At 38.9% G+C, this 27887-nt stretch overlaps 1 protein-coding gene across 1 annotated transcript in view; it reads right to left on the bottom strand.

The window, feature by feature from the left end:
- Positions 1-27887, bottom strand: part of FMN1 (formin 1) — a 352992-nt gene that overhangs the window by 105461 nt on the left and 219644 nt on the right. Inside the window, exons 8-13 of the mRNA XM_063091447.1 lie at positions 26163-26224; positions 24256-24344; positions 18154-18283; positions 16381-16527; positions 15251-15310; positions 10678-10798 (exon numbers count right to left, since the gene is read on the bottom strand). Coding sequence (XP_062947517.1) covers positions 10678-10798; positions 15251-15310; positions 16381-16527; positions 18154-18283; positions 24256-24344; positions 26163-26224 — 609 coding nt within the window. The remainder of the gene's footprint in view (positions 1-10677; positions 10799-15250; positions 15311-16380; positions 16528-18153; positions 18284-24255; positions 24345-26162; positions 26225-27887) is intronic.

The following is a 27887-nucleotide window of genomic DNA, read 5'->3' on the forward strand; positions in this document are numbered from 1 at the left end:
ACTTCTGACTCACATTTTTTCTATGATAGTAGTTTTTATTTTAATACTTTATGTTTCATCTCAAAGAAAAAACAAACAAGAGAAATTCTATTAACCACACTGATTTATAAATAGATGTAGAAATAGAGGGCACAAACTGAGAGGAGAAAACCAGGACAACCTAACTCATCTGTTCCACCTAGAGATGTCACAATCACCACTTCAAAGGAAAACACAAACTTCTTCCATTAATTAAACGGATGAATCAAGTTTCAGTTTCTGTATCCTCTCTCCTTTCTGTAGAGTTTGTCTTTGAAGGCATTCCATTTGGGAAATGTGTGACCTTTACCCACCATGCCGCACTTAACTGAATGCTTTGCATCAAAAGTCACCATGCCGATCAACATTTTACACTCACTGCCTTTCTGAAATACTTATCCCAGTTCCTTAGGTCTGTTTTGTTGAAATCATTTTACAAAAATAAATCATATCAAAGGGTTTTTTTATTATTATTTCTAAAACTTTGCTTGCAAAACTAAATATTTTTAATACCATGGCAACATGGTCAGGACTCTGGCTAATGTATCCAGTCTTGTACCAGAGTTCAGACTTAGTAAACTACTGCCATGGACAAATGGGCTGCAAAGGAGGAAAGAGTTAGTAAATTAGACACGGTCAATAATCATTCAAGTCATGTCTTCTGAGGCTTCCTAAAAGGTGATAAATTAGCCAGATGTGTCCTAATGGATCGATTTCCCTCCTCTCTGCTAGGACACACCAGCGTGCACTGAGCAAACTGTTAACTGCATGGCTGCTCAATGAGTTTAAGTACTACCTCCAGCATCTTCTGAAGTACTTCCTCATACATCATCCCATCTGACCCTTCCAATATCCTTTTGCGTTGGGCAGGGTAGAGAATTATGATCATCTCCACTTTTTCAGCTGAGGTTCACAGAGGTTAAGTGATTTGTCAAAGTTGCATGGCTTATCATGTGGTTAGTGAGTGCCAGAACTAAACTTCAAACTTGGTCTCCTAAATTCCAGTCCAGTACTACTTTCAACACACCAGTCTCTGCCATAAAACTTAACTAAACTATCACTTACAAACATTTTGGTTTATTGTTATTTTGTGTGTGTGTGTGTGTGTGTGTGTGTGTGTTGTATATCAAAGTTATACATGCATATAGTTTAAAGTATAAATGCATTCTATGCACTCTGAGAACCGTAGTTTCTTATCTCCATCCCAGAGGCAACCATTTTACCAAATTATTTTTACTTAATTAAATGTCCCCAACAAGCTTCTCCTGGTACTTTTTTTACTCTTCACTTCCATCATTCCAAAATAGCACTACCGTGACTTGGTTAAACTAATATTCAGTGTTGACATTATTATGACTTTGAAAAAAACAACTCCCAGTCCCAGCTGATACGTGTAAACTCTGATTACTTCACTTTCCCTGCACATTCATCCCACTCTCCCTCATGCCCACTCTCTGAATTAATATTTTTTTCTAATTTGCTTTTTCTGTGAGCTTATCATTAAATGAACCCCAAACTTGTTGTCAGTTGTATAAATCTCTTGTCAAAATATTCAAATCCATCAGATGCATTAACTGCATATTCCTTAAGAATCTCCTCCACGTTCCTTTTGACTTATTCTCATCTGGAACGTTTCTTTTCCATGCCTGGCTGTCATCCTGGGCTCTTTCTCTATCCTGGCAGCTCCTTTCACCTCTCCATTGGCTTATTTATTTCCTATTGCCTGTGTCTTCCTCTTTAATGGTAAAGCACATTCCCTAGTAGCATCCTGAAGATGACCAAATGGGAGGTAAAGTTCTTGAGAACTTACATGTCTCAAAGTGTTTTTAATCTGCCCTTGTATTTGATTGACAGTTTGGTGGCTATAATGTTTTGAACTGGGAATAATTTTCCTTCAGAATTCAGATCTATTTATAGCATTTAGTGATGCTCTTGAAAAGTCTGAAGTCATTCCGCTTCCTGACTCTCTGTAATTTATTCTCATGTCCCACCCACCCACTCACTCACTCCTTCTAGGAGCTTTCCTTTTTGTCCTGAGTATTCTGAGATGTTCTAAGAATAGTATAGATCTGATTTACTCCCCCACATTGGAATTTATTTGGGCCTTTTAAAATTAGGAACTCGTGTCCATCATTTTGGGAACTTTTCTTGAATGATTTCATTGATTTATTTATACATATGAATATGTGTCAATTTTTACTTAGGTATGAGTTCATATGAGTTTATGGCGCGTGTGAATCTCATAGTAAAAATAAGATTGCTTCTCACCTTCCTTCACTCCTGGATTAGAATTCAGCTTTCTGGTTTGGCTAATTTACTACTTGCCCATCTGTTTTTGAGCTTCAGATATTCTATGGCTCTCTCTCCTTCTCTCTGCGCTTTTGAGTTTATGCTTTTAAAGAACTCTTTACTATCACACTAGTAATTTTCAAGAGGAACTGAAATCTTACATGAGTGTTCAATCGACCATGTTTTCTCAGAAGTCCTCCAAAAGTTTTCCAAAGTGATTTCCCCCCCTTACTAGAGCCATCCTGTTTGTGGACCCTATTCAAATGAGAAAATAAAGAAAACATTCACTCCCATGACAAGATGCAGTTCTTGTTTCTCTCTTTCTCTCTCTCTCTCTCCCTATATCTCTCTCACACTCTCATGGTGAGAAAGCCACTTGATAATGCCAGGTGGTAGAAGTCATTTATCTTGCAGAGTCAGGGCTGGTCCTGAGCACAGGAGGAACAGTCTGCTCAGCTGTGTGACTTGGCAAGTCCTGGAAAGTTCCCTCACCTTCTCATTTATGTCAGAACCCCACTACATGTAATTTCCACAGATGGAGGAGATAAAGGAGTCGAAACCATGCAGCTTGCCTAGAGGGGCCCCTTTAGTCCTCTGCTATTAGTCTGGCTAACCACGTCAGACCAGTTTGCTAATCTTTTGGGTCATGAAAGGATTAAAACATAGGCTAAATCAATGTCAGACAGAGACAGAGAGGGAGTCAGAGAAACTGAAAAAGATTGGCAGGCAGGAGGTGGGAAGACAGATTACAACAGGTAGATCAGTTGAGTGGTTATAGGTAGAGATAAATAAAAGCCTAAATTCAATCCAATTATTATCTGTACTCCATTCAGAAGATGAACTACAGAACTGAGTGGAGCTTACTCTCCAAACGCTATCATTCTAGATCATACTGAGGGGTGGGCTACAAACAGTAAAAGAATGAAGCATGGCACAGTGGAAAGAGGACAGGCTTTGAATCAGATAAACCTGCCTCAAATGTCAGCTTCACCATTAGTAACAAAGCTGCTTCAACGTCCTTCCTTTTACAATGCAGGTAATACTACTAACTCTGAAGTAGTTAAAAAAAAATAGAAATGATGTAAGCAAATTTGTTGGTATTTAGTAAGTGCTCATTAAATGGCAAGTGTTGTCACTAGTGATGGTGGAAATGGACACACACTGTGCCCTTGAACATATTTACAGACCCTATGTCCACTGTCCACACTGGCAGGAAGGAGAATTCTATTGCTGGCATTGTTTAGAAGTGCCAGTGCATGATAATAATTAAAAGTGAATCAACTTTTAATTGGTTTTACTATTGCTTTTAAATTCTCTACAAACATGTCAGATTAAAAAAAAAAAAAGAAAAAGAAAAACAGTACACCAAGTTAAATTTAAATTTGAGATAAACAGGAATTTTTTTTTTTTTTTAGTACAAGTGTGTCCCATATAATATATGAGACACTTAACGCTAAAAAAAAAATTCTCATTTATCTGCAATTTACATTTTACTGGGCCTCCAGTATTTTATCTAATAAATTTGGCAATCCCAAGGGTAAGAAACAGCCATTACAGACTTCCATTAAAATTATCTCCTTTGCTTCCAAATATCAACAGGAATTTACTTCTTAAATTCTCAACAGTACTGACTGATTCAGTTTGCCAAAGGCCATAGATTCATCAGAATGGTGGACAGATAGATTGATTTCTGACCAAGGAGGAGGCAATATAGCTGTAAGAAAATCAGAGTCAGAGGATGGTGACAAGACAAACTTGCATTGAAGAACTGAAAAGGGGAGAAGGGACAGAGGAATCTTCCCCCTTCCCCCAATGACGCAAACTTGAACATCCATTAGTAGACTATCCACATCAGTTATTAGCATTTCTCTTTACTTCTCACAGTCAGTTTCTGATTAACTGCAGAAATAGGAAGAGGAAAGGACACCACACATAACCCTAAATCAACATGAAAACAAAACCAGTCAAGGGCAAGACCAAGTGCAAGATGGGACCTTGTTTCTGCTAAGCAGGCCCTTGTCCTCCCTTCATCACTAGGGATGCCACCTCCCCTGCAGGCAGCTTCCCTTCCTGAGGTTATCAGTGCTCAGAGACTCAAAACTGCCTCACCATCCTCACCCTTCAGTACCTCATGCATATTATCTCATCAACTTATTTGCCCAGACACTTAACTTGTTCATTAAGTTAAATGAGCTAAATGGCAAAGGAGATGTTTTCACCTTGCAGAAGAAACAATAAATAGTTTATTGCCTACCACGTGGTTTTAAACAGGAAAAGTTTTCCATCATGTAAATAGTTTAGCTGACTCATAATGATTAATGTTAAAAATAACATATTATTAACTTTTTTTTTTATAACCGTGGCTAATCCTTACCCTCACTAATCTCCCTACCTATTATTGAGAATTGACTATAACTTATATTTTTTAACCTAATTTTAATTGTAACAATGACATATGCACACTCAAATAATTAAACTATTTCCACTACACCAGCCTATGCCCAGGCCCATGACAATTTAAATAACATAAGTGTTACCTAATTTTTTGGTGGGACTTCGGAAGGGAGTAGAGCTAAATAAACGAGTTAATCTGCCATCTTCGTTTGGAAGACATATTGACTACAGTTTAGAAAATCTATGAAAAAGAAACCACTTTTTTTTGAACTGTTAGTTTCACAGATGTATAAATTTATATCCTTCTGTAGTTTAGATTTTAAGGTAGAATGTCCAAGGATAGTCTTGCACAAAACAGAAATTCATCTGGATAGTTCTGAGCTAATCTGGCCTCAGCATGTTTCATGCTTTAAGTTGGGAAATGTTATTTTAAATAGGGTTAAAGTTGTTTTTTGTTTGTTTGTTTTGTTTTTTTAACTACAGAACTTCCCAGAGCTTTAAACAAGGTCATGTGCACTGTGAACCCCTATGATATAAGGACATGCGGAGGTGAAATGGCCAGAGATGTGATAGATGTACTTTAATAGAAAGTTAGTTTAGAACTATTATTACTCTTCAAACCTAAAATGAAGATTTTGAACATTTGTTCAATGCCTGGACTTTGATTTCACAAAGCATGTCATTTAGGGAAGGCTTAAAGGAGTTAACATTTTAGGATAAACATTTATAGAACAATAACAGATATCAAAAAAGTCAACAGCGACTCTCGCCTTTACAAAACTGTGTAAATGTATTCCCAAATACTTCTAAATGGTACGTGAGAAAGAACATGTTCAAATATAGTCTTAAATACTTAGACGAAGAGACATCATCAGAATTATTTTATAAGAACTTGCATCTCAGCCAATATTCTCAAACAAGTTTGAAAATCTTACACTGAAGGTTAACTACTAATTACATTCTCCCGATCTATGCACTTAATAACGGGCCTCATGAAGCATCATTTTCAAAGCAAGATTTAGTACATGGCTAGTTCATTAAGCAGCTCAACCTTAATGACAGGGAATACTAAGTAACTATTGTTAGCTAATAAGACAACTTACTTCTATATGTAGATAAATTTTAAGAATTTGCTGACTTTTTAACACCTATCTAAAGAGTTCCTGTCTCATTTTCCAATTAAAAAAATTTAACTTAGCTTTCTCACTTTCATAGCCTGAATGAATTTTTCATAAGAAAATACTATGACGGGATGATGTCAAACAAATGTGTATTTGGCGGAGGTGACACCAGAATAATTTCAAATGCCACAAGTGTTATTTATTTTGGCTTTCAGGCTCAAGACGTCAGACAGGATTTGACCCACTGTATTTGTTTACATGAATAACAAATGCAGTAAGGACATGCAGCCAGGAGTGTTAAGAGCAATTGGAAAGGCAAAGGCCATGATTCTTCATCTCTGCGCTTCCTATTAAGGTCACCTCATAATGAGCACTTAACTAACAACTGAGTTCTTTATACTTAAAATTTGATAGCAATATCAGCATCCCTTCTTTAGTTATACACAATGCACGTTTTGCAGAAATATTACTAAGTATTCAGTAAAAGGAGAAAAAAACCCCCCAATGTTTCATGTTTTAAGTTGGGAAATGCTGTTTTAAATAGGGTTAAAGCTTTTTGTTTTTAACTACAGGACTTCCTAGAGTCTTTAAAAAGACTGCACTGTGAACCTCTATATGATTTTAGTACACAGCAGTTCCAGGTTTCTTTGACCATAGACTCTTTTTTAGAGAGTATCAATTCACATTTCACGCAATACTGGTGGGTGCCACTACTTGGGAAATTCTACACTTATGGTCTCAGCAATGGTGGGTGGGGGTGGGGGGTGGGGTGTGTGTGTGTGTGTGTGTGTGTGTGTGTGTGTGTGTGTGTGTGTGTGTGTGTGTGTTATTAACTAGCACAATCAGAAAGAAGGATCCACTTTATGGTGTATTAATTTTCTATTGCTACTATAACAAATTAGCCCAAACTTAAGTGGCCTAAAAAACACAAATATATTATCTTATAGTTCTGTATGTTAGAGGTCTGACACAGGTCTCACTGGGCTAAAATCAAAATGTTGACTGGGCTGTATCTAGGAAAAAATCTATTCCCTGCCTTTTCCAGTTCTAGAGGCTTCCCACATTCCTTGGCTCACTGCCCACTTACTCCACCTTCAAAGACAGCAATACCACATCTCTCTGATCACTCTTCTGTAGTTACATCTCCCTCTGATCACAGCCGGGGAATGTCCTCAAATTTTAAAGATTCATGTGATGAGATTAGGACCACTTGGATAGTCCAGGATAATCTTTCCATCTTAACACTGGCAAAGTCCCTTTTTGCCATGTAAGGTAACATATTCACAGGTTCCAGGGATTCAGGTTTGGACATGTTTTGGGGCCTTTATTCTGCCTACCACATATGGGTTTGTAGGAATACCTTGTGAGTTCTAGCCAGTGAACAAGGTTGAAGAGTAAGAAAGAAAATATTGCTGCTGTTTGCATTTTCCCAACTGTTCCTTATAACATCACAGTATCAGGGAAATCCAAATTATCGTCTGATTAAGGGATATAAACCAGTAAACAAAACTTGGAATATTTTCCCAAGGACCGAGGGCTTTTCTGTCTTCACAATGTTGAGGAGAGAGCACAAGTGTTCTGGGAATTAGATACTCCACAAACACAGCCAGCTGGCCCCTCAACAACATGGGCCAATTCTACAAATTGTACATTTTCCAGTGAAAGGTACATACTTCTAAATCTGCTCTATTGAAGCTTCCCTCACTAAGAAACGTGTGGTCATTATTTCCAGTGATGCAGGTATTATAATTGTTCCATTTTACAGGTGAGAAAATTAACTTTTTATGGTTATGCTACTTGACAAGATCGTACTTTCATCAAACCAGTAACAAGTACACATCTGATTCCAAAGCCCACGTTCTTAATCCTATGTAATGCCGTGTCTGTCGGCTTAGATAACTCATCTCCCCTGTACTTCTCCCTCCCTATCCCAACTCCAAAGTAAGTTCTTTCCTGTGTCTCTATTTGATCTGAGATTCTACATATACGGTTCTGGGAGTGTGTGTGTACGTGTGTGTGCTCATGCACGTGTGTTCAGGAACTTTATCATTTGTCTATTCTTGAGGCTTTATGTTTTGATACATGTCTTTCTGTTCTAATCTCTGATCGCATGATCTCTGATCACACATGGAGACTTCTGGGCCAGAGGCAGGATATACCATGATACTGAATACAAATCTTAGAGTCATATCCAGTTCCAAAATGTGGCTAGATCATCCCCTGTGAAACCCTGGAAAGCCGCTTGGGCACCATGAATTTCAGCATTCTTATTTTGTGAGAGGTCAAAAATAATGTCTACTTCACAGGGTCACTACAAGGATTAAAAGAGACGATATATGTAAAGCACTTGACAGATGATAATAAGACCATAAGTTGTAGTTGATACTTCTTTCAGTTCCTTGCTATGATCACGTACATAAAAATGCTATTCAAAGTTCTTGTCTCTCTGAAAGACGCTTATTGACAACCTGTACTTATATCAGTGACATCTATATAATCAACAACATAGGTTAATTCACATCCTAGTGTTAGGGTGTCATTAATGCTACTCAAAAAATATTTCTTCTAAAGGGCTGTGACTGCCTGGACAACTGGGGTCTGATACTTCTTGAAATTTGCTAATCACATCTGTTTTAGCTTTAGACATTTTCTGGGATTTTGCCAGCAGCTACGACATTTTAATGACTACAATAAACCTCAAAGCCTCATCAAATCTTTGCTGTATGTGTGAAAATTATGTCCTCTTCAATTAAACATTCAATCTTGGCTCACACCAAGGCCTTATGGAAAAGGAGGTGAAACCTGAATGGGAACGTGAGATGAAACGTACCGCCACGGTTCTGGCCATCATGCCAGATGGTATTTAGAAGAGAAAGAAATTCATTAGAGAACCTTTGGTCTGTATTTTCTTTAAATATTTACTGGGTACCTTTCATGTGTTGCAAACACTGGCATCTCTAAAGATTAGCAGGGCATTTTTGTTTAAATATTCAATGTGTGTGGGGTGGGGGGGTCGTCTCCTCCTCTGCCTTTGTGACACTTCACGTCCCTCAGTGAAGCCCAGTACAAAAATGAAAAATGATGTAGGCAATGTTCAGTTTTCCTTCCTAAGACAGCTCCACCAGCTTCAGAAGCTCTTACAATTGGCTGAGGAAAAGTATCAGTTGAATGCTGAGAGACCCAGAATGACATTTAAGAAGACGAAATAGGATGTACCCAAGTGAGGAGCTTTGGGAGAACCCCTGCCTCTCCACTCGCCTCCCAATTCACTCTTCTTATCCCTGTGCTACTTATCATCAAACTCACTGGGATACCAAGGGAGGCAGCCCCTGGAAGAAGAAGGGGAAAGACAAAACGAACAGAGATCAGGTTGCTGCTGAAAAGACAACACAAGAGGTCAGGCCATGGGTTTTACAAGGGGCCAAGAGAAGGGAGAGGCCCATGGAGTGAACACACATGGTTCTTCCTCTGCCATTACTGACCCCTGGTGCTATTCTGAGGACTGCTCTGGGCCTGATTCTGCCACTGGACAGGGACAGAAAAAACTGCTCCATGATGGTTTACTCTGCTTTATTACAGTATGAATCAAGCTCCTCATCTTAGATAAGGATAAAACTGCAGCTCTTTAGGACAGAGAAAGAAATGACAAGTTCACATATTCTGTTCCTGAACAAAGCAACCATTTGGTTGAATTCACTCTCTCAACCACGTCAACAGAATGAAAAAAACAAACAAAAAAACCCCATGTTCCTTTAAAAATAATTTACAAGGTAAAAATATTCACTTGTAACCACTATCCTTATTTAAGCAAATTTTATGACCAAAATAAAAATAAATGGCTCTCCTGCCACCGGGAGCACATCTTTCCCACTTTACTTCCATTTTCAAGCCGTTCTCAGTCTAAGACTTAGGTTTCTGAGCACTCTTTCACAAACATTTTTAAAATGTTTATTTTATGTCTTAGTGTAAAAATATTCCTGGTTGAAGCTCTTCATTTCCTCAAGCTCTCCTTTTGGCACTCCGGGCTCCATTTCCACATTAACACGCTCCCTAAATCCTCCGTAGAGCTCTTCAATTGGAGTTATACAAGCTCCAAGGCAAGTATTTATATTCTTGGACAAGGAGATGTCTCCACAGTGAAAACATAAGACTCTAGAAATGCCAAAGGAAAATTCCTGCCCAAGTGAGACATATTTTCACCTTTTAAAAAAGCCAAAAAGGGGCTTTCAGCATTTGGTTTTAAATAATTAAAAATGTAAGTTAAACTAAAATAGAATGTTTACTGTGAATCTTACCATCATTAGACATACATACATAAACCACACATACAGGAACGCGTGTGTGCATGTGCATGTGTGGTATGTATATAAAGCAGCATAGAAAACTAGCTAAGAAAATGCATGAGTTCTAACTGGACAGACCAGGGTAGAGCTTAGTAAGTCTGCCTCTTCCTGGCTGTGTGAGCGTAACTTCTCTAAGCCACATTTTTCTCATCTGTACAATGGGGTTAGTGTAGTTTCTGCTTATTAAGGTTGTTATGAGAATTATATGGCAGTAATCTTTTAATAAATGGTTGCTGCTATTATTATTATTATTAAAGTTATAACTATCAAATGTAAGAAAATGTAGATATAACAAGATGTAGAGAAAATAAGCAAATGATCAACACTAATAAAAGAGAGAATTGCCTCCAAAGAGTGCACAGAGATAGAAAATTTCAGGAGGGCTGGAGTGTACCATAACTGAACTCTGCACCAATTTTACTCCATGAGCCAGACATAAATAATCCTTTTAAAACTTTTTTTTTCAAAAGTAATCTTAACTATTATCATAATAACAGAACAGTTCCTATTACCTTCTAGTTGCCTCTTCAGTTTTCTCAAATCTTTTATGAGATCTTCAAACTTCACTTGGGAGGCCAGAAAGAAATCCTGTGGTTCAGGCAGGGGGAAAACACTCTTTTCTGTTCCAGCTTCCTAAAAGATATGGTAAACAAAAGTACATTATACTTCCCAATTGTCACTTTCAATTGAAATTCCAAAGTGTCAGTCAGGAAAAAAAAAAAAGGTTTTATTATTGGATGTTCAAATAAGAATTGTAACAATGCTCCCCTGCTATTCGTAGATTAGGACTTGTTACTTTGTAGTACTTTTGTGTCTTCCACAATACCTTTTTGGTCTTATTGGCATTAAGGTTGGCTATGGCTATGGCACAGAATAGGTTTTATTTTGCCTCAGGAATCAGAGAAAATTATCAGATATGTCCAGATCTTAGACATTCTTCTCCCATGGAGAAAGGCATAGGGAGAACACATGAAAGTACTTAAATTTAAGTCCCTGTTTGAGTTACACATGCTAGCAATTAGATAACTCATCTTCGGGATATGTCAATGGGTGTGAATTGGAAGGTGCTGGATCAGAAGGCACTGCAATGGGAGAAACAATCACCCTCCCTCTGCCTTCACCCACCTTTCTCTGCAGCTTAAAGCTCGTGTGCACGTGCACATGATCACATTCTTTGTATGTTTGTAACACTTTCCCAAATGTTGCTTGGCTTATCTTAGGAGATATTTACTAAGGGCATGGTTGGGTATAGTTCTGACAAGCTCCACAGCTATACCTAGTAGAGGATCTAAGCTGACAAACACCTTGAGGGACAAAACCTTCAGGCACACTGAAGCATAAGCTGAGCCTTAAATATCTTCTCCAGCCTAGCTTGATTTCTCCCTGAATTGTTTAATGTAAGCTTTGTATCTTGCATATCTTAGGCAGTCTCCAGTTATTCCTCTCTCCACACTGGCTACTTTGCCAACTTTCCGTCACATTCCATCTTCTCTACTGCCATTAGGACTAATTCCAAACTCTAAAACTGCTTTACAAGGTACTTTATGATCTGGCCTCTGTCTACATTTCCAGCCTTATTTCTACCTTCCCCCATCTCCGACTCCCTCTTCCAAACCTTCATGAAGTAACAGAACAGGCCACAATCTCTTGCCCGTAGGCCTTTATAAAACTGTCCCTTTCCAATCCTTGCCCGGAGCATCCTTGCACCTCCTTGTTCATACTCAAAACAAATGTCACGTCCTCAAAGTCTTCCCCTAACCCCCAGCACTCGGTTGTTTCTCCCTATATTCCGAGAGCCTGATACTCACCACTATCACAGCACTTATCACCATGAATTTTTAAATTGCTGTGTTAGCTTGTATGTCTTCCCCACTAGACTATAAACACCTCAAAGACAGAACTGCATCTTGTTCTCGGTATAGTATACGATATCTGGCACTATCAATAAACTGTATTTGGTTGGTGGGCACATTATAGACAGCCTATAAAACACTGCTCTGAGAAGTTTATACCTTTAGTAGGAGACATTTGACTTATCACCATATGTTCTTGGGGTTTCAAGAGTTTCCCAGTCTCTTCCCCTTCCTTTAAAGCCTTTAGCTGCATTTGATATGCTAGCAGAAGGTGGTTTTCCTCATTTTACCAGATAAGAATGTACTTTTTTTTTTTTTTATATCCCAATATTTATTTTACGATTTTTGAAACAACAGATGTAGTGCTCTAGTCTGAGTGCCAAGATGGAACAACATCTAAGATACTTACCTCAAAGTTCCATGGTAATCTACACTGGAAGAACTCAGGCATAATATCTCTATTTTCCAAAACTTTTTATCAGACTCAGTCAGTTTCAATTTTTTTTTTTTTTTTTTTAAGCTAGAAAGAGAAAATGCTTCTGAGCAAATCAGCCTGGTAGCAAATCACAAAAGCTGCTCTCTTAGAGTTCAAAAGACATGACTCTACATGGGTTTCTTTAAACTTAACAGACCTAGACTTGGACCAAAAACCAGTCCTGAGTAGAAGGAAGCTTGCAGCAGGAGTCACCTTTCTTTAGCTAATTGCTCATCACCTCTAACCACAAAAATCATCACTTATGCTCCTAGAGGGAAGGGATAATTTCATAAATCACAGAATTCTATGCCTTTGTTGAGTGATATGCATTTTGCACAGTGAAAACCAAAAGAGCACCACACAAATATAGACTTATTTTTCCTAGACTGGGTCATTCCATGTCTGAAACTACTCCTGAAAGATTTTCCTCCATGAAGTTGATTCCATTGGGTTCAGTTCCCTCCAATGACAATCATACTCTGCAAGGAAATTTCAGCCTTCCTATACAATGCATTTGTCTTGGGAAAGGAAGAGACTACCACGTAAATCTGCCCATACCAACCCAAGGTTAGAAATGTCACCTCCCAAGACTCCTCAGGATAATTGTTCTGCAACACGAGTGCCTGCTGTCAGAACTTAGGGTATGTACATATGTGCCTGCTTCCTCTTCTTAATTTTCTGAAGCTCAACCTGCCCTCCCCACTCCACAAGAAAACAGCTTTCATATCTCTTCCCACCTAGTTCTTTAGAGATGCCACTTACTATGCTCTTGTGGATATTTATATTATGTCCAACTCAGCAACTGTTTATCAGACACCTACATCATAGATACTAAAAAAGAGACAACAGTGAATTCGGGCCATCAAGGAACAATGCCAAGATAATAGGTAATTGCTTACAGATATATACAAGGTGAAATAAGATGTATTAGAGAGAGATTCAAGTAAAGCATTCCTAGGCTTCAAAGGCGAGAGCTTCAAAATCTTCCTTCAAAGACTTCGTGGAAGAAAGGTCATCATGTAAGATTGGAGTAAATTATTTTTTTATTGTATCCTTTTCCCCTTTTACAAAGATGATTTATGTTCATTATGTTCAGTAATTGAAAGAAAGAAGTAAAAAAATCTCTTACTATCTTAATATCCAGAAATAATCAAACATTTGAATATATATCTTTCCAGGTTTTTCTGTTTGTATGTATTTATATTTATATATTTGAGATTATACTATATGAATTATTTTGAAACATGCTGTAATTTAAAAGCAGATTAAGAATACTTTCCACTGCCACTAAATTTTCTCCAATACACTTTCCATGGCCGTATATTATTCCATTGTATATTTGATTTAGTCTCTACATTGGCCACCTACCAAAATTTTTTCAATATTTTGCTATTACAAATTATCATAAACAAAAGAATGATACAAATCTCTAGTTATTTCCTCAGGATGAAAATTCCTAGAAAGGTTATGGATATTTCTAGGCGTTTTGATACAGAAAGGTCAAAACCTTGCTAGCCCATGCAGCACATCTGAATGAATCAGAAAAAGGTATCCCCTACAGATAGGCACAGCTCTATGGGCAGTTTGACCAGCACATAACATCTGTACGCAATGTTTTTTGTTTTTGTTTTTTTTAAAAGATGCCCTTTATAGGTTAATATAGTTTGATGAGTTGAAGGCAGGCTGGATATGAGTTCCATTTGACCTAGAGACCTCGAACAGAGAATAACCTGAGCAACCATACAGGATAGTTCTTAGAAAAGTCTGATACGTAGATTGCTAACTCCATATATCTAGTTGGCAATTTGTATCTTGTCTTTGTCCTTTGTAAATTGCCTATGGTGTCCTTTGCCATTTTTTTTTTTTTATGAGAAGAGTGAAGTTATTCTTTTCCTGGTGATTCTGAAGAGCTCATGATCTACTGTGTTGGAAATATTTTCCCTAGTATGTTATTTAGAAATTTTTTTTTTTTACTTCATTTATAAGATACTAAAGTTTCTTAAAATTTTAATTAGGAATAGTTTTTTACTTTTATGCATCAAAAATCACTCTCACTTTTTATGGTTTCTGCCTTAGGTTGAATGCTTCAGAAAGGAGCCCTGACAAATTTTACTTTGAGACTTTTCCCATTCATATTGATTGCTATATTTGTCAACAAGTTATAATAGCACCTCTGTCTTCTCAAAGTTAGGACTCCTTGTTCTCAATTTAACAAGAAAAAATAAAACAGAAAATTGTGCTCAGGTGGATTCTTACAGAAATGTTTATTTCTAATTGCAAATGTCATCTAAGCAGAGGGGATGGATTTTTCAAATTCCACATCTTCAACTTTTTCACAGATGCATTACTGATAAACACTGGATAACACTGTGTCTTAATTTCTTAAATTTTGTTCTGCCTCTCAGAATCCAGTTCCAACTATAACCAATTACTGAGTGAACGTAAATTTCACAGAGAACCTCACAATGTGATCATAAGGCAGCGAGGCAACTGGGGGTTTCTCTAACGCTGTGTTATATAGTGAGTAGGAGATCAGTAGATTTGTACCACAGAATAATGCTTCCCTTTATAAGAGTCAAATAAACTCTTGGCTTCAGCGTTCTCATCTGTAAACCAAGGAGGCTGGAGAGCTCTCGCATTTTGTGTTGGACTTGAAATTCATCCATCCATCCATCCATCATCCAATTTCTGAATGCCAACAATGTGTAAGAGTTGAAACCCCATTAGTGCAGTTTTCCTCATGATGCCATTTCTTACCTGATCATAGTAACGCAGGTAATACTTCACGACATAGTCCACAAGATTAATCCCATTATCCTATGTTTAAAAGAGAAATTTTAATGAAAATTATTCACATGAGACTCTACCAGGTTATACAGCTGAGAGCTTAAATCTCAGAGTGTGATACTTGTAATTAGTGAGACCTAGTCCTGATTCTGTTTGAGACTGGCAAGATTTTCCTCCCTCCTCTTTGTCCCATTCGTTTTTTATGCCAGCTATACAAAGAAATGACATTACACTAACCTTTGTGGGGGGAAAAGCAAACAGATAATCCATAAGACCTCTGAAATAATGGCTAAAATAAACAAACAGAAAATTGTTTCCTAATATTTTCTGGCATAAAGCCAAGCCGGGAGGGGGCAGGGAGAGCTAAAGGGAGCCAGGGACTAGAACAGAAAATCATGAAAAACAATCAGGGCCAGCTTAAAAGGAAGGCCATGCCACTTCATGCCCCTGGGAGGCCAGGGGCACAGGCCCTCCCACAAGGCAGCTTTTGTGTGTTGTTCACAGGGGTCTCATTCTAATTTGCCTGCCTGTTTCCCCTCCCTCATCCCCCCTGGCCCCCATGGGAAGCCTAGATATGGGCTGGTTGTTTCTAAAGAGGTAGCTCTGCAGGGGTGTGGAGCCAAATGATAATCAGGCTCAGAGAGTTTGACAGTAGACCCCCAGCCCAATTGTTGTGGGCAAAAGAATAATTCAAATGCTCGGCTCAATAGGTGACTTAACATTGCTCTGCCACTCAGGAATGAGTAAATTATAAGCACCCAACACTAACCTCAAACAGACGTCAGCCTGTGTACCAGAGCTAATACTATACGCTGTCTGTTTTATTCTTTCATTGCAGTAGCAGTTCAATACTTAATAATGTATGTTAGAGCAAAACTGGAAGATCGTGTCACTGAAAACAAGCTCTAACATGAAAAACCTACATTTGCTCAAAAGTCAAAAGAAAGAAAAAAATGCATGCTCTAAAATAAATATTTGTTGTTGGGGGCAAGATAGAGATGAATGGAACAATCTGGAATACTTTTTTTTTAAAAAAATTAAAGGTATAGAAGGAAAGTAATGGCAGGTTATATAAACCATTATGAAAAATAAATAAATACCCGACTCTTGACGTCCTTGAGTTTGGGCAGAATTTCTAAGCTATATCCATCTGCTTGTCCCCGAGTCCTATTTCCTCCATTCATATAATTTCCAAAGGCCAGAATGAGAGCTAAAATATCCTTCACACTCTTCATGTGCAACAAGCCCTGTGATGGCAAACACCAATTATCATGAGGTGAACTCTAAATGTATCTGCATTCATTCAACAACAAATATTTATTGAGTACTCAAGAAGCTGTTTGGTAGCCTGTTATCAACAGGACTAACAGTTGGTGAAATGAAAAATAAAATGAAAACACTTTACGAAGCCATAAATGTCTAAAAAAGAAATACATTTACAGCCATTATTTTCTATCCATTCAATAAATTAATTAGAAACAGTGTATGTCTTAATATTGAGGATTAAATACTAGTATTTATATTTCCATTTGAGCCAATTTTAAAACTTATTTTAAATATTTAGAAATTTTTAAAAAGGAGTTGGTATAGTTAGGCTTAACCACTGATGATTTAAGTAGAAAGGGGTTTAATATCTTTTGGAGAACTGTTTTGGGACTAGTATCTACATACATAGTATAACTAAATGTAGAGTAGACATAAAAACATGTTCTTCTTTTTCCCTGGTTATAATCCTCAGAGGTAAACTACAATAATGCATTTTTAAGACCATAGGCTATGCTTATTAAGTTTATTAAACTTGCATTTATTAAGTGCTTGCTGTATGTCTATTCACTTTTACAATTTCAAGCTGCTTAGAATTTTCTTCTGTTCCGTACCTCAATTGTTTTTCCTCTCATATGTATATATATATACGTATATATATACACACATATATATGTATATATACACATATATATATATAATTTTTTGCTTCAAGTACAAATTTTCAAGTTGAAACTTTTTCTTTCTCTACAGTTTTAGTTAGCTTTATTTTCCTTTATTTTAGGATAAAGAAAGAAAGCAAAATTCAGCTTTTGGCAAACTTCTATTCCTGCCTTCCAGGTGTTATTAGTGGGTATATATTATACTTTGACAATATTTATGCTTGTTTAATTGATGTCTATTATATCTTAGAGGAAAGAGAAATCATGTCTCCAGTAAGCAACTAAACACTACAGTATTTGTGAAGAGGAACACCATATTCTTAAAAACAAGGATCACTGTGAGAAAAAGCCACGTGCTAGAATTTAACTTTATAATGAACACCAATGTGGTAAAGCCAGCAAAAATCTATTTGCCAATCACTTATTATCATAGTCATTTATTTCACTCATGAAATCTCTAGAATCCTTTTATTTCAGCATGTAGACACACTTCAGATGATTCAGTGCATGGGTTTAGAGTGAAATCTCTTTTGCAATCCAGATAGATGAATTGGAAACTATGCTATTCAGATTGATTTCTAGTGGCCAGTTTGTATATTGGAAGATATTCAAAATTTTTGAGAAGAAATCTGCAAAAGTGTCATTGTTTTCCTCCTTCCCATTCTCTTCTTCAGTATGTATCTCCTTTTCTCTCACTCCATATCCCACTCCCTCTCTCTCTCTCTCTCTCTCTCTCTCTCTCTCTCACACACACACACACACACACACACACACACACACACACTCGGGCAGGATAACCAACCATCACATTCACACTTAGTAGAATGCACAATCTAAAATCTAGAAGGTTTTCTACAAGGGCACCATAGTTAGTCTCTCCCACTCCTCACTTCCTCCTTTACCCCCAGTAACAGCAAGATTATCTTTCAAATTAGACAGTAAACATACCTTGGAAGCTCGTGTGATAATCTCCACCTTTCGGTGCAAGGAGGTGATACCCTCAGAAAAGACAGATCTGAAGATTATGCACTGGGCGCGTTCCGCAAAATTAGGAATCTGGGCTAATTCGTGTAAAAATCTGGAAAAAAGAATCATTTAGTTTCATATGAAATCACAAGTGAAATAAAAGGATGGCTAAAAAAAGATACACTCTGAGAACATTCATTATTTGACAATTTCAATTTAGCAATTATAAAAGGTATTGGGGTAGACTCAAGGAACTCCAACAGTGTGTGTACTACTGTTGACAACGGGGCCACTTTTTTATGGATTTCTATTACGGTGAATAAACGTGTGGTGTTTAAACTACTCTAGGAACAGAAAGCTAATGCAAGTATACTGAATAAGTCATCAAGTTATTTACCTCCTGCTATCCAAACAAGTGACTAAACCCAAATGGAAAGCCCTAGTCTTTAGTGTATGAGAAAAATCACACAATCAACTCCCTTATAATGCAGCATTCTCTAAAAGTGCATTTATATAGGCTGAGCAAAGTGAAGACTTGAGGCAAATGTCTATATACAAGTGATAAAAAAAATTCTCCTACTGAAGTAAGATTGCTACTACTTTTGCTGAATGAATTATATAATAGTCTATAACGATGAAATTCTCCAGATACTTACTTTTTCACATCAGCTTACCTATATAAACACAGTTCATAGTTCAGTACTTAGAACAAAGCAGGCACATTTTAAGTAGACAATCTAAAATTTCTTTAAAAATATGGCAAGACAGATCTTAAAAGCTAAAGGTGGGTACCGACCTACACACAGTAGCTGACTGTCTGAGCAGTTGGGCACTGGTGTGCTTTGCAAAATTGAGCTGGAATAGCTACATACTCTCCAGGCCAACCACCAGAGGAGGGGGTATTTCCACTGAAATGGGTGGAAACAGTTGGATATGAATTCAGAAAAGGAGAGAATCCACTAACAGCCATTCATTTCATATTGGAGCTGAAATGATGATTAATTCATATTTCTGAAAGTCTCTGTCAACTCACAACATCATTACCTTGAAATTTTGCAATCTCTCACCAAGAATGGTGTTACACAGGAGCTAAGTCAGAGCCTCCTTCTTTCTACCTGCCCCCCCCCCGCGCCCAAATTTTCTTGGCTTACACTCTGTGCCTCCTTTACCTTCAGGGAAATTTGGGTTTTAATAAATTTCTAACTATCAGCTGTTTTTCTTATTTATTCTACAACCAAGGTTGTTTGTTTGTTTTTGAGTGACATTAAGTTTAAGCAAGGAATATCCATAAAACACCCTCTTGTTTTAAAGGTCTATAACTATAATTATGAAAATCATATGACAAAATATAAAAGTAGAAATGCATAGGAATTCTGGATTAGGACTGGATGAAAAAAATGACACTCCGTATATTGTTTCTTCATAAATACAGTATTAAACAATAGATTAATTTACTATGACTGAATACATGGATACCAACAGTTTTTACAAATATATGAGAAGTAAAGAGCTCATAGGACTGGCAGCATTTGGTCCTGTGATGAGTCTTGGGAAGACTGATTTATTTACATGCTGAGAGCTATCTTGAAAGAAGTGCCCTGCATTTTTTCCCTTCCAAATGTGATCATTAGACACCATTCCCCAAGTAGGACCCCGATCCCCAAAGAATGTACATTTCCTACTTAAAATGAACACCATGAGTGAAGCAATTATAGAGAATACATGAGAGAGTATACCGATCAATGCCTGAGCTCACCAAGGATACAGATTAAAAAGTAGGAAATGCTGGATGAGCAACTACTTATAACTAGTCTCCAAAGAGGAGGCTTTAAACCGATGTGAGGAGACAAGACCATGGGCTCATTACCTTACGTTACCCAAGAAAGAGTAAAATAAAATTGCAAGGTTTTCTAGGATTAAAGCCTTACTGGGATTAGGGTTTATATTGGGAAGGCTCTTAGAGAATCTTAAGGTTCCAATATCTGCTACATGGAGAAGAGTCTGGAGCACATATACAGAGTTGGTGGGGGAAGGGAAGTTCACGAATTTTACACTAGTTTTACATAGAACCGTATCATTGAAAATACCAGAACATCAGCCACCAAGAATGTCAGTCAGTCCTTTAGGTGTGCATGAAGCATTTACAGCATGGCAGGCACCGTGCTAAGACCTGGGAACAGAATTTAACTTACACACAATTCCTTCTTTATAACCCAAGAAATAAATCAGTGATCACTCTAGAGAGTGATAAGTGCTATAGGTGATGGGGTCCATAACGGGAGCTATGGAAGCCACCTCAAGGAAGTGAAGTCGAGCCCTGGAGGGACGATGTAAGCTGGGTTCCTGGAACCATGCGATGCTTGTGCACAACACATGGGAGAAACTTCCGGGGAGAGCAGAGACAGGCTGAATGGTCTCTGTGGGGGAAGTGAGTGTGAGCCAGGTGCTAAAGTGGGGTTCGTGTTCTAAAGTAAGGAGTTTAAACTTTTTCTGAATGAATGAAGGGTCTTAAACAGACAAGTGATACTTTTAGCTTTTTATTTCAGAAAATCACCATGGCAGTGGCTTGGCTGATTGGAGGTGAAGCAAATTGAGGCTGAGAGACCTATTAGACCATTGCTGTAATCTTCTGACAGAGAAGGTGGGCAGGCCTGCAGTGTGAGTGGAGAGAGGGGTAAATAGACGAGAAAGTTCCTAAGGCAGCAAGATCCAGAGTAACTGACTAATGCCAAGGGATGCTAAGAATGTCATACAAGTCAGTATGACCTGTGGGTTTTTGGCTCAAACACCTGGTAGAATATGAAGATGCAAAATATTGGAGAAGGAAATTAGGAAAAAGTATGGTTTTATGTCATTTGCTGTCCAAAAATAGCCATGCAAAGGCTCGGGGAAGAGCACCATAGCTCCTTTCCCAGTTATCTGATAAAGTACCAGAGGTGTAGGTAACCTTGTGAAGCAAGTGTCTGGTAAATATCTTGTCCCCTCCCCCATGTTTTATGCTCTGCCCAGAAGGGCAAGAATGATAACTCTTTTACATATCCTCAAGCATAAGATCTTGGACACTGGGCCTTGGTACTTACAAATACTTATAGACCAATTTTCTTTTGGTCTAGCCTAACTTTATATCCCAGGTTCAATAACTGAGAGGACTAAATACTCCCAAAGCAGCCACAACTGAGGGATCTTTCCCTTCTTTCCCCAAAGCAGGCTTATTTTCTCAGGGAGGACTGCAGCTTCAGCCTGTACCCAGGAGAGAAGCTGTGTGCCTCACAGAGCCTGGGGTGCACAGCCACAGCAGCAGCTCCGCTGACAGGGAGAATGATACTTTTGAGGGACTCATGCTTGGTTTATCATCCCCTACATCTCTGAATAGTATTATCTAACGTGTGTGTGACCACAGGTGGTACACACAGCATAATTTAGTGTTGTAACCGGTGCTCTTCCATGGAGGACGCTAACAGAGCCAGTCTGTGGGAGTTCCAAGGCAGCTGTGGACCCTGGTGGAACATCCCAGTAGGTTGTGTGTGGTGTGCTCACCTGAGGCACGGTAAGCGGGCATCAAACCCAGGACAGCCTCACCTCACCGCCACCCCAAAGCAGGGTACAAAGAAAGTCAAGAGCCATCCCTAGAGGGCGTGGCTCTCAGACAGCCTGATGCCACACAGACAACATCTCTGTGGGAAATGGCTTTCTCAATCTGGCAGTGCGGTGTAAGCGTTGATGAGGTGAGGGATGAGGCCAGCCTCTCCATGCTATGATTTATAGGACTGGGCACCCCAGGACCCTTAGGAAACTGCAATGCTAAAACTGTAAATGATTCATATTTTCCGGTATGTAAAACATGCTTATAGTCAACTCACTTGGAGTTAATGGCAAATAAGTGGCCAGAGATTCAGACTGCGGCATAAATTAAACAAATGCTGGCCTGTGCAGGAGGCTGAGAGCAAAGGCGAAATTCACTCAGGCCCGAAGGCCCCTACCTCTCCATGCCTCACCCTCCAGCGACTGAGCCCAGGCACAGCACCTCGGCAGCATATGACAGTCCTTTTTGTCAAAACAGCTCTGCATGTTCAAGAAGCTATTATAAGGACCATTTACAAACTTTAAAAATGCTTTTCTACTTAGATCATCAGTAGAGAAAACAGGCATAAGAAGTTGTCTAATAATTACGGGCCACCGTTATTCTATGTCCTGGCAAGTAGCCTTGAAAAATAATGCTAGAAAGGCAGTACCACAAAAGGAGAAGGGGTATACTCTCAGGAGGAGAAACACTCATTCCCCCCGCAGCTGTTCATTTCGCTGGGTTGCCATTGCCAGAGCTTAGAGCAGGGGATACTGAGTGGCTAAGGAGTTGACAAATTACAGCCCATGGGCCAAATTCAACCTGCCACTTGTTTTTGTATGGCCTGTGAACTAAGAATGGTTTTTACATTTTTAAATGGTTTTAAAAAGAATCAACAGAATAATAACATTTTATGATGTGTAAAAATGACATAAAATTTAAATTTCAGCGTTACTGGGGCATAGCCATGGTCATTCGTTTATGGGTTGTCTGTAGGTGCGCTTCTGCACCACAATGGCTGACTTGAGTAGTTGTGACAGATCCTATGACCTACAAAGCCTAAAATACTCATGATCTGGTCCTTTACAGGAAAAGTTTATCAACTCCAGGCTTAGAGCATCGTTGCACAACTTGGCATAACCGGCACTATCCAAATGCTTGATATGCCCTATTGTCCCCAAATATACCCCTCCCCCAAGGCCCTGTCAGTGTCTAAATATCCCATTATTAGTCACCTCACTTTCAGTCATTAGCATCTTAGCAGGAATTAATTTATTATATTAGGAAACATGACTTGGAAATGAACTACAGGAGTAGTTCATGTTGGGGTGGGAGGTGCGAAGGAGGGTGGATCAAGTCAATGGAATGTAAGGGCAGTGGAACCCCATTTGAATTGATTCACAATATTCCTGAGCATCATGAGCTAACTCTGGGTGGGTGTGGGACGGTTGGCCCATGCTGCATGTGAGAGCAACTCATCTAAGGTTCCCAAAACCATCATGAAGGCCCATCAATAACTGAGTAAACCTAGAAATCTCTCCCTGACTGCACCTCCAGTGATGTTGAGAGATTTTTCTGGGACTGAATGTTCAGGTGTCCACAGGGAGTGGGGCATTCTACAGGGCTCAAGGTCAAGGCATGAGGCTTCAGTCAAGCCCTTGGATACCTCTAGGGCTGACTTAACCTAAATCTGATCACTCCATCTCCTCTTTGTTTTCTACCCTTTCCTCATCTCTAGGTTGAGAGGGTTGACCTGAATTGGACGTGAAGCATTCAAAATACCAACAGGCAAGAGCCCCTGGTCCACTCTGAACCAGTTCTGCATGTTCACGGAGTCCTAGGCCTTGAAAACCTGGGTGGGGCCCTGGAGGAGCCCCAGAAGCTTATCTGTGGTTTGCAGACCACAAGAGCCCAGAAAAGGGCAAGAGTCACCCCGTTGTGCATGAGAGTTCTGGGTTCTCAAAGCATGTGGAAGGACATCCCAAACTACAGAGCCAGCAACTCTAGACAGTGAGTGGAAGGAAGAAGCAGCACATGCAGAGTGAGGATGAGAAAGTCACATCTAACTTGGGAAGAACAGGTGGGAAAATTGGGGTGAAAGCTGGCACATCCAGGCTACATTTACTGGATATGACATTTAAGAAAATCAGTTTGAATTCTGTGATATCTTTTTAACTGCATCAGCAGAACCTTAAACAGAGCAGTGCCTTCTTCCTTCCTCAGTTACCCTTTCAACCAAACTGTTTAGTCTAGGAGGAATTAACAAATTGCTAGAACAAGAAAGGGGAGTCGCATGGGGTGGGGAAAGGGGGTGAGACACATTGCATCCAGCAGTACAAATCTCAGGGCTGCTTTTCCCGGCAGCCGGGTCATTCTGCTGCGTGCAGTAGGTCACGGGAATGACGCTGTTGAGACTTAGCTCACTGCACAACTTGATTTGGTTATTCAGAGCTGGGAGGCAGGGAGATAGAGACTGCAGTTCACCCTTGTGGCTTAAAAGAAAAGTGTTCAGGTGTCCTTACTGCTCAGGTTTATCCAGCAGCTTCAATTCTTCTTCTTTGGATGTCTCATAATACTTTCTTATTTTAACCAATTCATCCTCTTGGGCTCTCTGTATTGAAATAGCAAACAAAACACACAAAAATAATGAACACGAGAATCATCTCAGGCAGTGGGTCTCAAACGGTGGTCTCTAGACCAGCAGCATTACCATCAACTGTCACTTGTTAGAAATGCAAATTATTGTCCTCATCCCAGAAACTCCAGAGGTGTGCCCAGCAAGCCCTCCAGGTGATTGCGAAGCATGCTAAAGTTTGAGAATCACTAGCTAATGCAAAGGGTCATAAGTGCACGGAGCTGGACACAGAAGCTAGGCCATGGGATTGCTACTTTTGAATGCCCTGCCTCTTCCCCTGTAAGTAGATATGGGGCAGCTCGTCCTCAGCATTTATTTCCTCACCCTCAACACAGCCCTCCTAACTTACATAGGCTCCTAACTCTTTTAGTGCTAGTCACAACTTCCCTTTTTCTGAATTTTTTAAGTGCTTGTTGTCTGTAGCAGTTATTTTGGCATTTAGTCACATACTTTTCTTAATTTATCCAACTATTTTAGTTGTATGCAGCTTGCCTCTACTGTGAGCTAACAAATACCAACCATGTGCACAGTCCTGAGCCTACGGTAACAACAAAAAGCCTCTGGAAGGTACTTTGCTTTAACATCAGTTACTATATCCTCACTTCATGGATGATTCTGCTGAGGCTTGCACTAAGTAACAGGTAAAGGCTTCTGACTTCATGCTGCCCTTCAGGTACTCAGCAAATGCATGATTAGCTTCCTACGGCCTGCTGTTTGTGTGCCTTTAGTTTATTAATGAAAGCTTTACTGATGGAAACATGTGAGAAGTTCCACCTGGTTGTACTAAATAGCTCCTGATACATGAAGGATGAGAAAATAAGTAGAGAATTGGTGATGCTACCAGCCATAGAATATTAGACTATGGAAATTTTCTATAACAGACATAAAGTCTCAGGGGACGCTAATATTGAAATGAATTATCTTTTCAGCTGGGCGACCACAGCATGCCATACAGCACCAAGCAGCTTCCTGGGAAATACCGTTACTTAAGAGAACCTGGTTCAATCTATGCTTTTGCATCCTAACAGTCAGTGAACCAGAACAGTTAACAACTGTGGAATTCTGACTTTCCTGTGTCATCTTCTCAAGAGAGCCTGCCTATTCCTCTGGTTATTATTTCCAGTTATAACCCAAATCGAAAGACCTTATATGTGAATAGTGCTGTTTACATTCAAAATACACTGCTATTGCTACATATATTAAATTCTCACTTAATATAAAAAATCAGGTAGAATCCACTATAATCCCCATTGTACTAATGATCAAACAGGATTAAAGAGTTGAAGTAATTGACCCAAGGTCACTCAGCAAGCACTGGTAGAGCTGGACCTCAAATCTAAGACCATCTGAGTGTAAATCTAAAACGCACACCTTTTACTGCTTCCCACATTCAATGCCGTCAACTCATTTGGACTAAGAGTAATCATCCAGGCTGGTGTTAGCATTTCCATTCCTCGGAGGAAGACACTGGTATACGCCAACATTGAACGGGCAGCTTACATTCATAAACTTTACCAGCAAGCAACAGGGCTGCGTTCAGGGCACATACATGATCTCCACCTTGAACTGCTCTGTCTGGCAGATGTGCCATGAGATCTCCTAACCCAGACACCCCAGTGGGAGTTAACCTAGTGCTTCTCTCATGCCTACTCCCATTCAAGCTTGTGTTTCTGTACCTTATTCTATTCCATGCTGTGTCAAAACCCTTACTACCAAAGGACATCAATGGCTCAGTGATTTTTTGAGTAGAAGGGGAATATGAAAACCCCAGCTTTGTGCATTTTTAACACTCACATTTTCATATAAGGCTGCCAGGGTCTCCAGATCAACCACAGAGTCATCCACGTTGAAAATGGCTGCCAAGCACCCAAAAAGAAAAGGATAAGGGATTTGATTAGATCCCCCACACCAACATTTATTCCAAGTCCAGCTTCCAAGTAACGTAATATTGTACTTTCTTACACAAGTTGTGACTTTCAGGTGGTTTCTGCTCCCCTCCTTTCTCACTAGGGGGCTCGAATGAAAGAAACCAAAATGGGGCCTACCACTGGCTTGCACCCTGGCCCTGCCATGTGTAATTCCTCAGGTTCTGTGTCCTTTCTGCAGTTTAATTTAGGCTCCACAGGAGAAGTGTTCGTGCTTTAAAACTAAATCAGTTTGTAGGTTTGAAGCACAATTTTAAATCTTTCTTCCAGGCTGGTAATTGAAGAGATTTAGTACCTAATGCACCAGAACTGACTCTTGCCCATTACCAGAAAGAGAGAGAGAGAAAAAGACAGAAGACAGTGTTGGCAAATTAAATGAATTCAGGCATGTGATTTCAGGCACCTTTCCATGGCCACTGCAAAGATCTTGTTTGGATTAAAAAGACAAGAGAAAGCAATAATTGCATCAATGGCAAATTAAGATTATGAAAACCTCCCATGAGCCAGTTTTAAGGCAAGTTCTCATCCCCATGATTTTATTAGAATTCAACTTGTTCTGTATCTTAAATAAGACATCTGGCTGTTAATTAACATGCTTATGATTTCATCTAGAAAGGTCCCTTCCCATATTTACTGGGATACAGACACTGAGATTTTAAAACCTTAATGATTTGGCTATCAAAGTGTTTGAAATAGGCAGGTCCACATCTTTAAATAATTATTCAAAACTAATAAGGTTTGTTCCCGCAACCTTACCTCCCTTCCCTGACTTTACATTGTGAAATTAACCAGCATGCTAGTAAATTTTCTCTGTGTCAGGCTAATTAATTTTATTAAACCAACCAGTGATACTTAGAATGCCTTAAAATTTTCCCCTTCAACCATTATTCTGTTCATTCGCATTACACCATGGTTACTGGAGAAAGTGGGACCAAGGTAAAGGGCGGTTTGCTTTTGAAATGTTTGGCTTCTTCTGTAGCGTAAAATCACATGAACCCCTTGATACAATTTTAACAACTTTAATTAAATGAGCTAAGATCATGTAACTTCGCAGAACACCAAGAAGCATACTTAAAATTCTTTCTCAGGCCACCTTCTCTACCTTAGGAGTTAATCAGCAAGCTATTCCTAGATATGCATAATAGAGAGAAAAGAAGAGGTCAATGTGCTAGTGACACAGTCAGTAGTCTCAGATTCCACCAAAACAAAGGAAACTCACATTTCCATAAAGGCCAAACTGAAACCACAAAAACAAAATGTAGTCTGAGGAAATAAAAGAATTTACCCTCCCAGGGCTGCTAATTTTGTGTGTGAATGTGAATTTTCTAATTTATCAGATAGATCATGCATTTTTAAATGTCTGGTGCTTTAAAAAACAAAAACAAGATAGCCAAGAACAATATCTACATTATGTAAATCTCAGTATTTTCCTACAAAAAATCAGCCAATATGAATGCATAAAAAAGGTAAAATTCTAAACATAATTTATCAGAAATGTTTGCTCCTAATCTAATCACATATCCCAGGAACCATATATAAATTACAAGTTTAGATATAATCAAGTAATCTTAATGAGAAAGAGTGATCTGTGAGT

This window comes from Cynocephalus volans, chromosome 3, assembly GCF_027409185.1.
Source record: "Cynocephalus volans isolate mCynVol1 chromosome 3, mCynVol1.pri, whole genome shotgun sequence".
In the NCBI taxonomy this organism is placed as follows: Eukaryota; Metazoa; Chordata; class Mammalia; order Dermoptera; family Cynocephalidae; genus Cynocephalus; species Cynocephalus volans.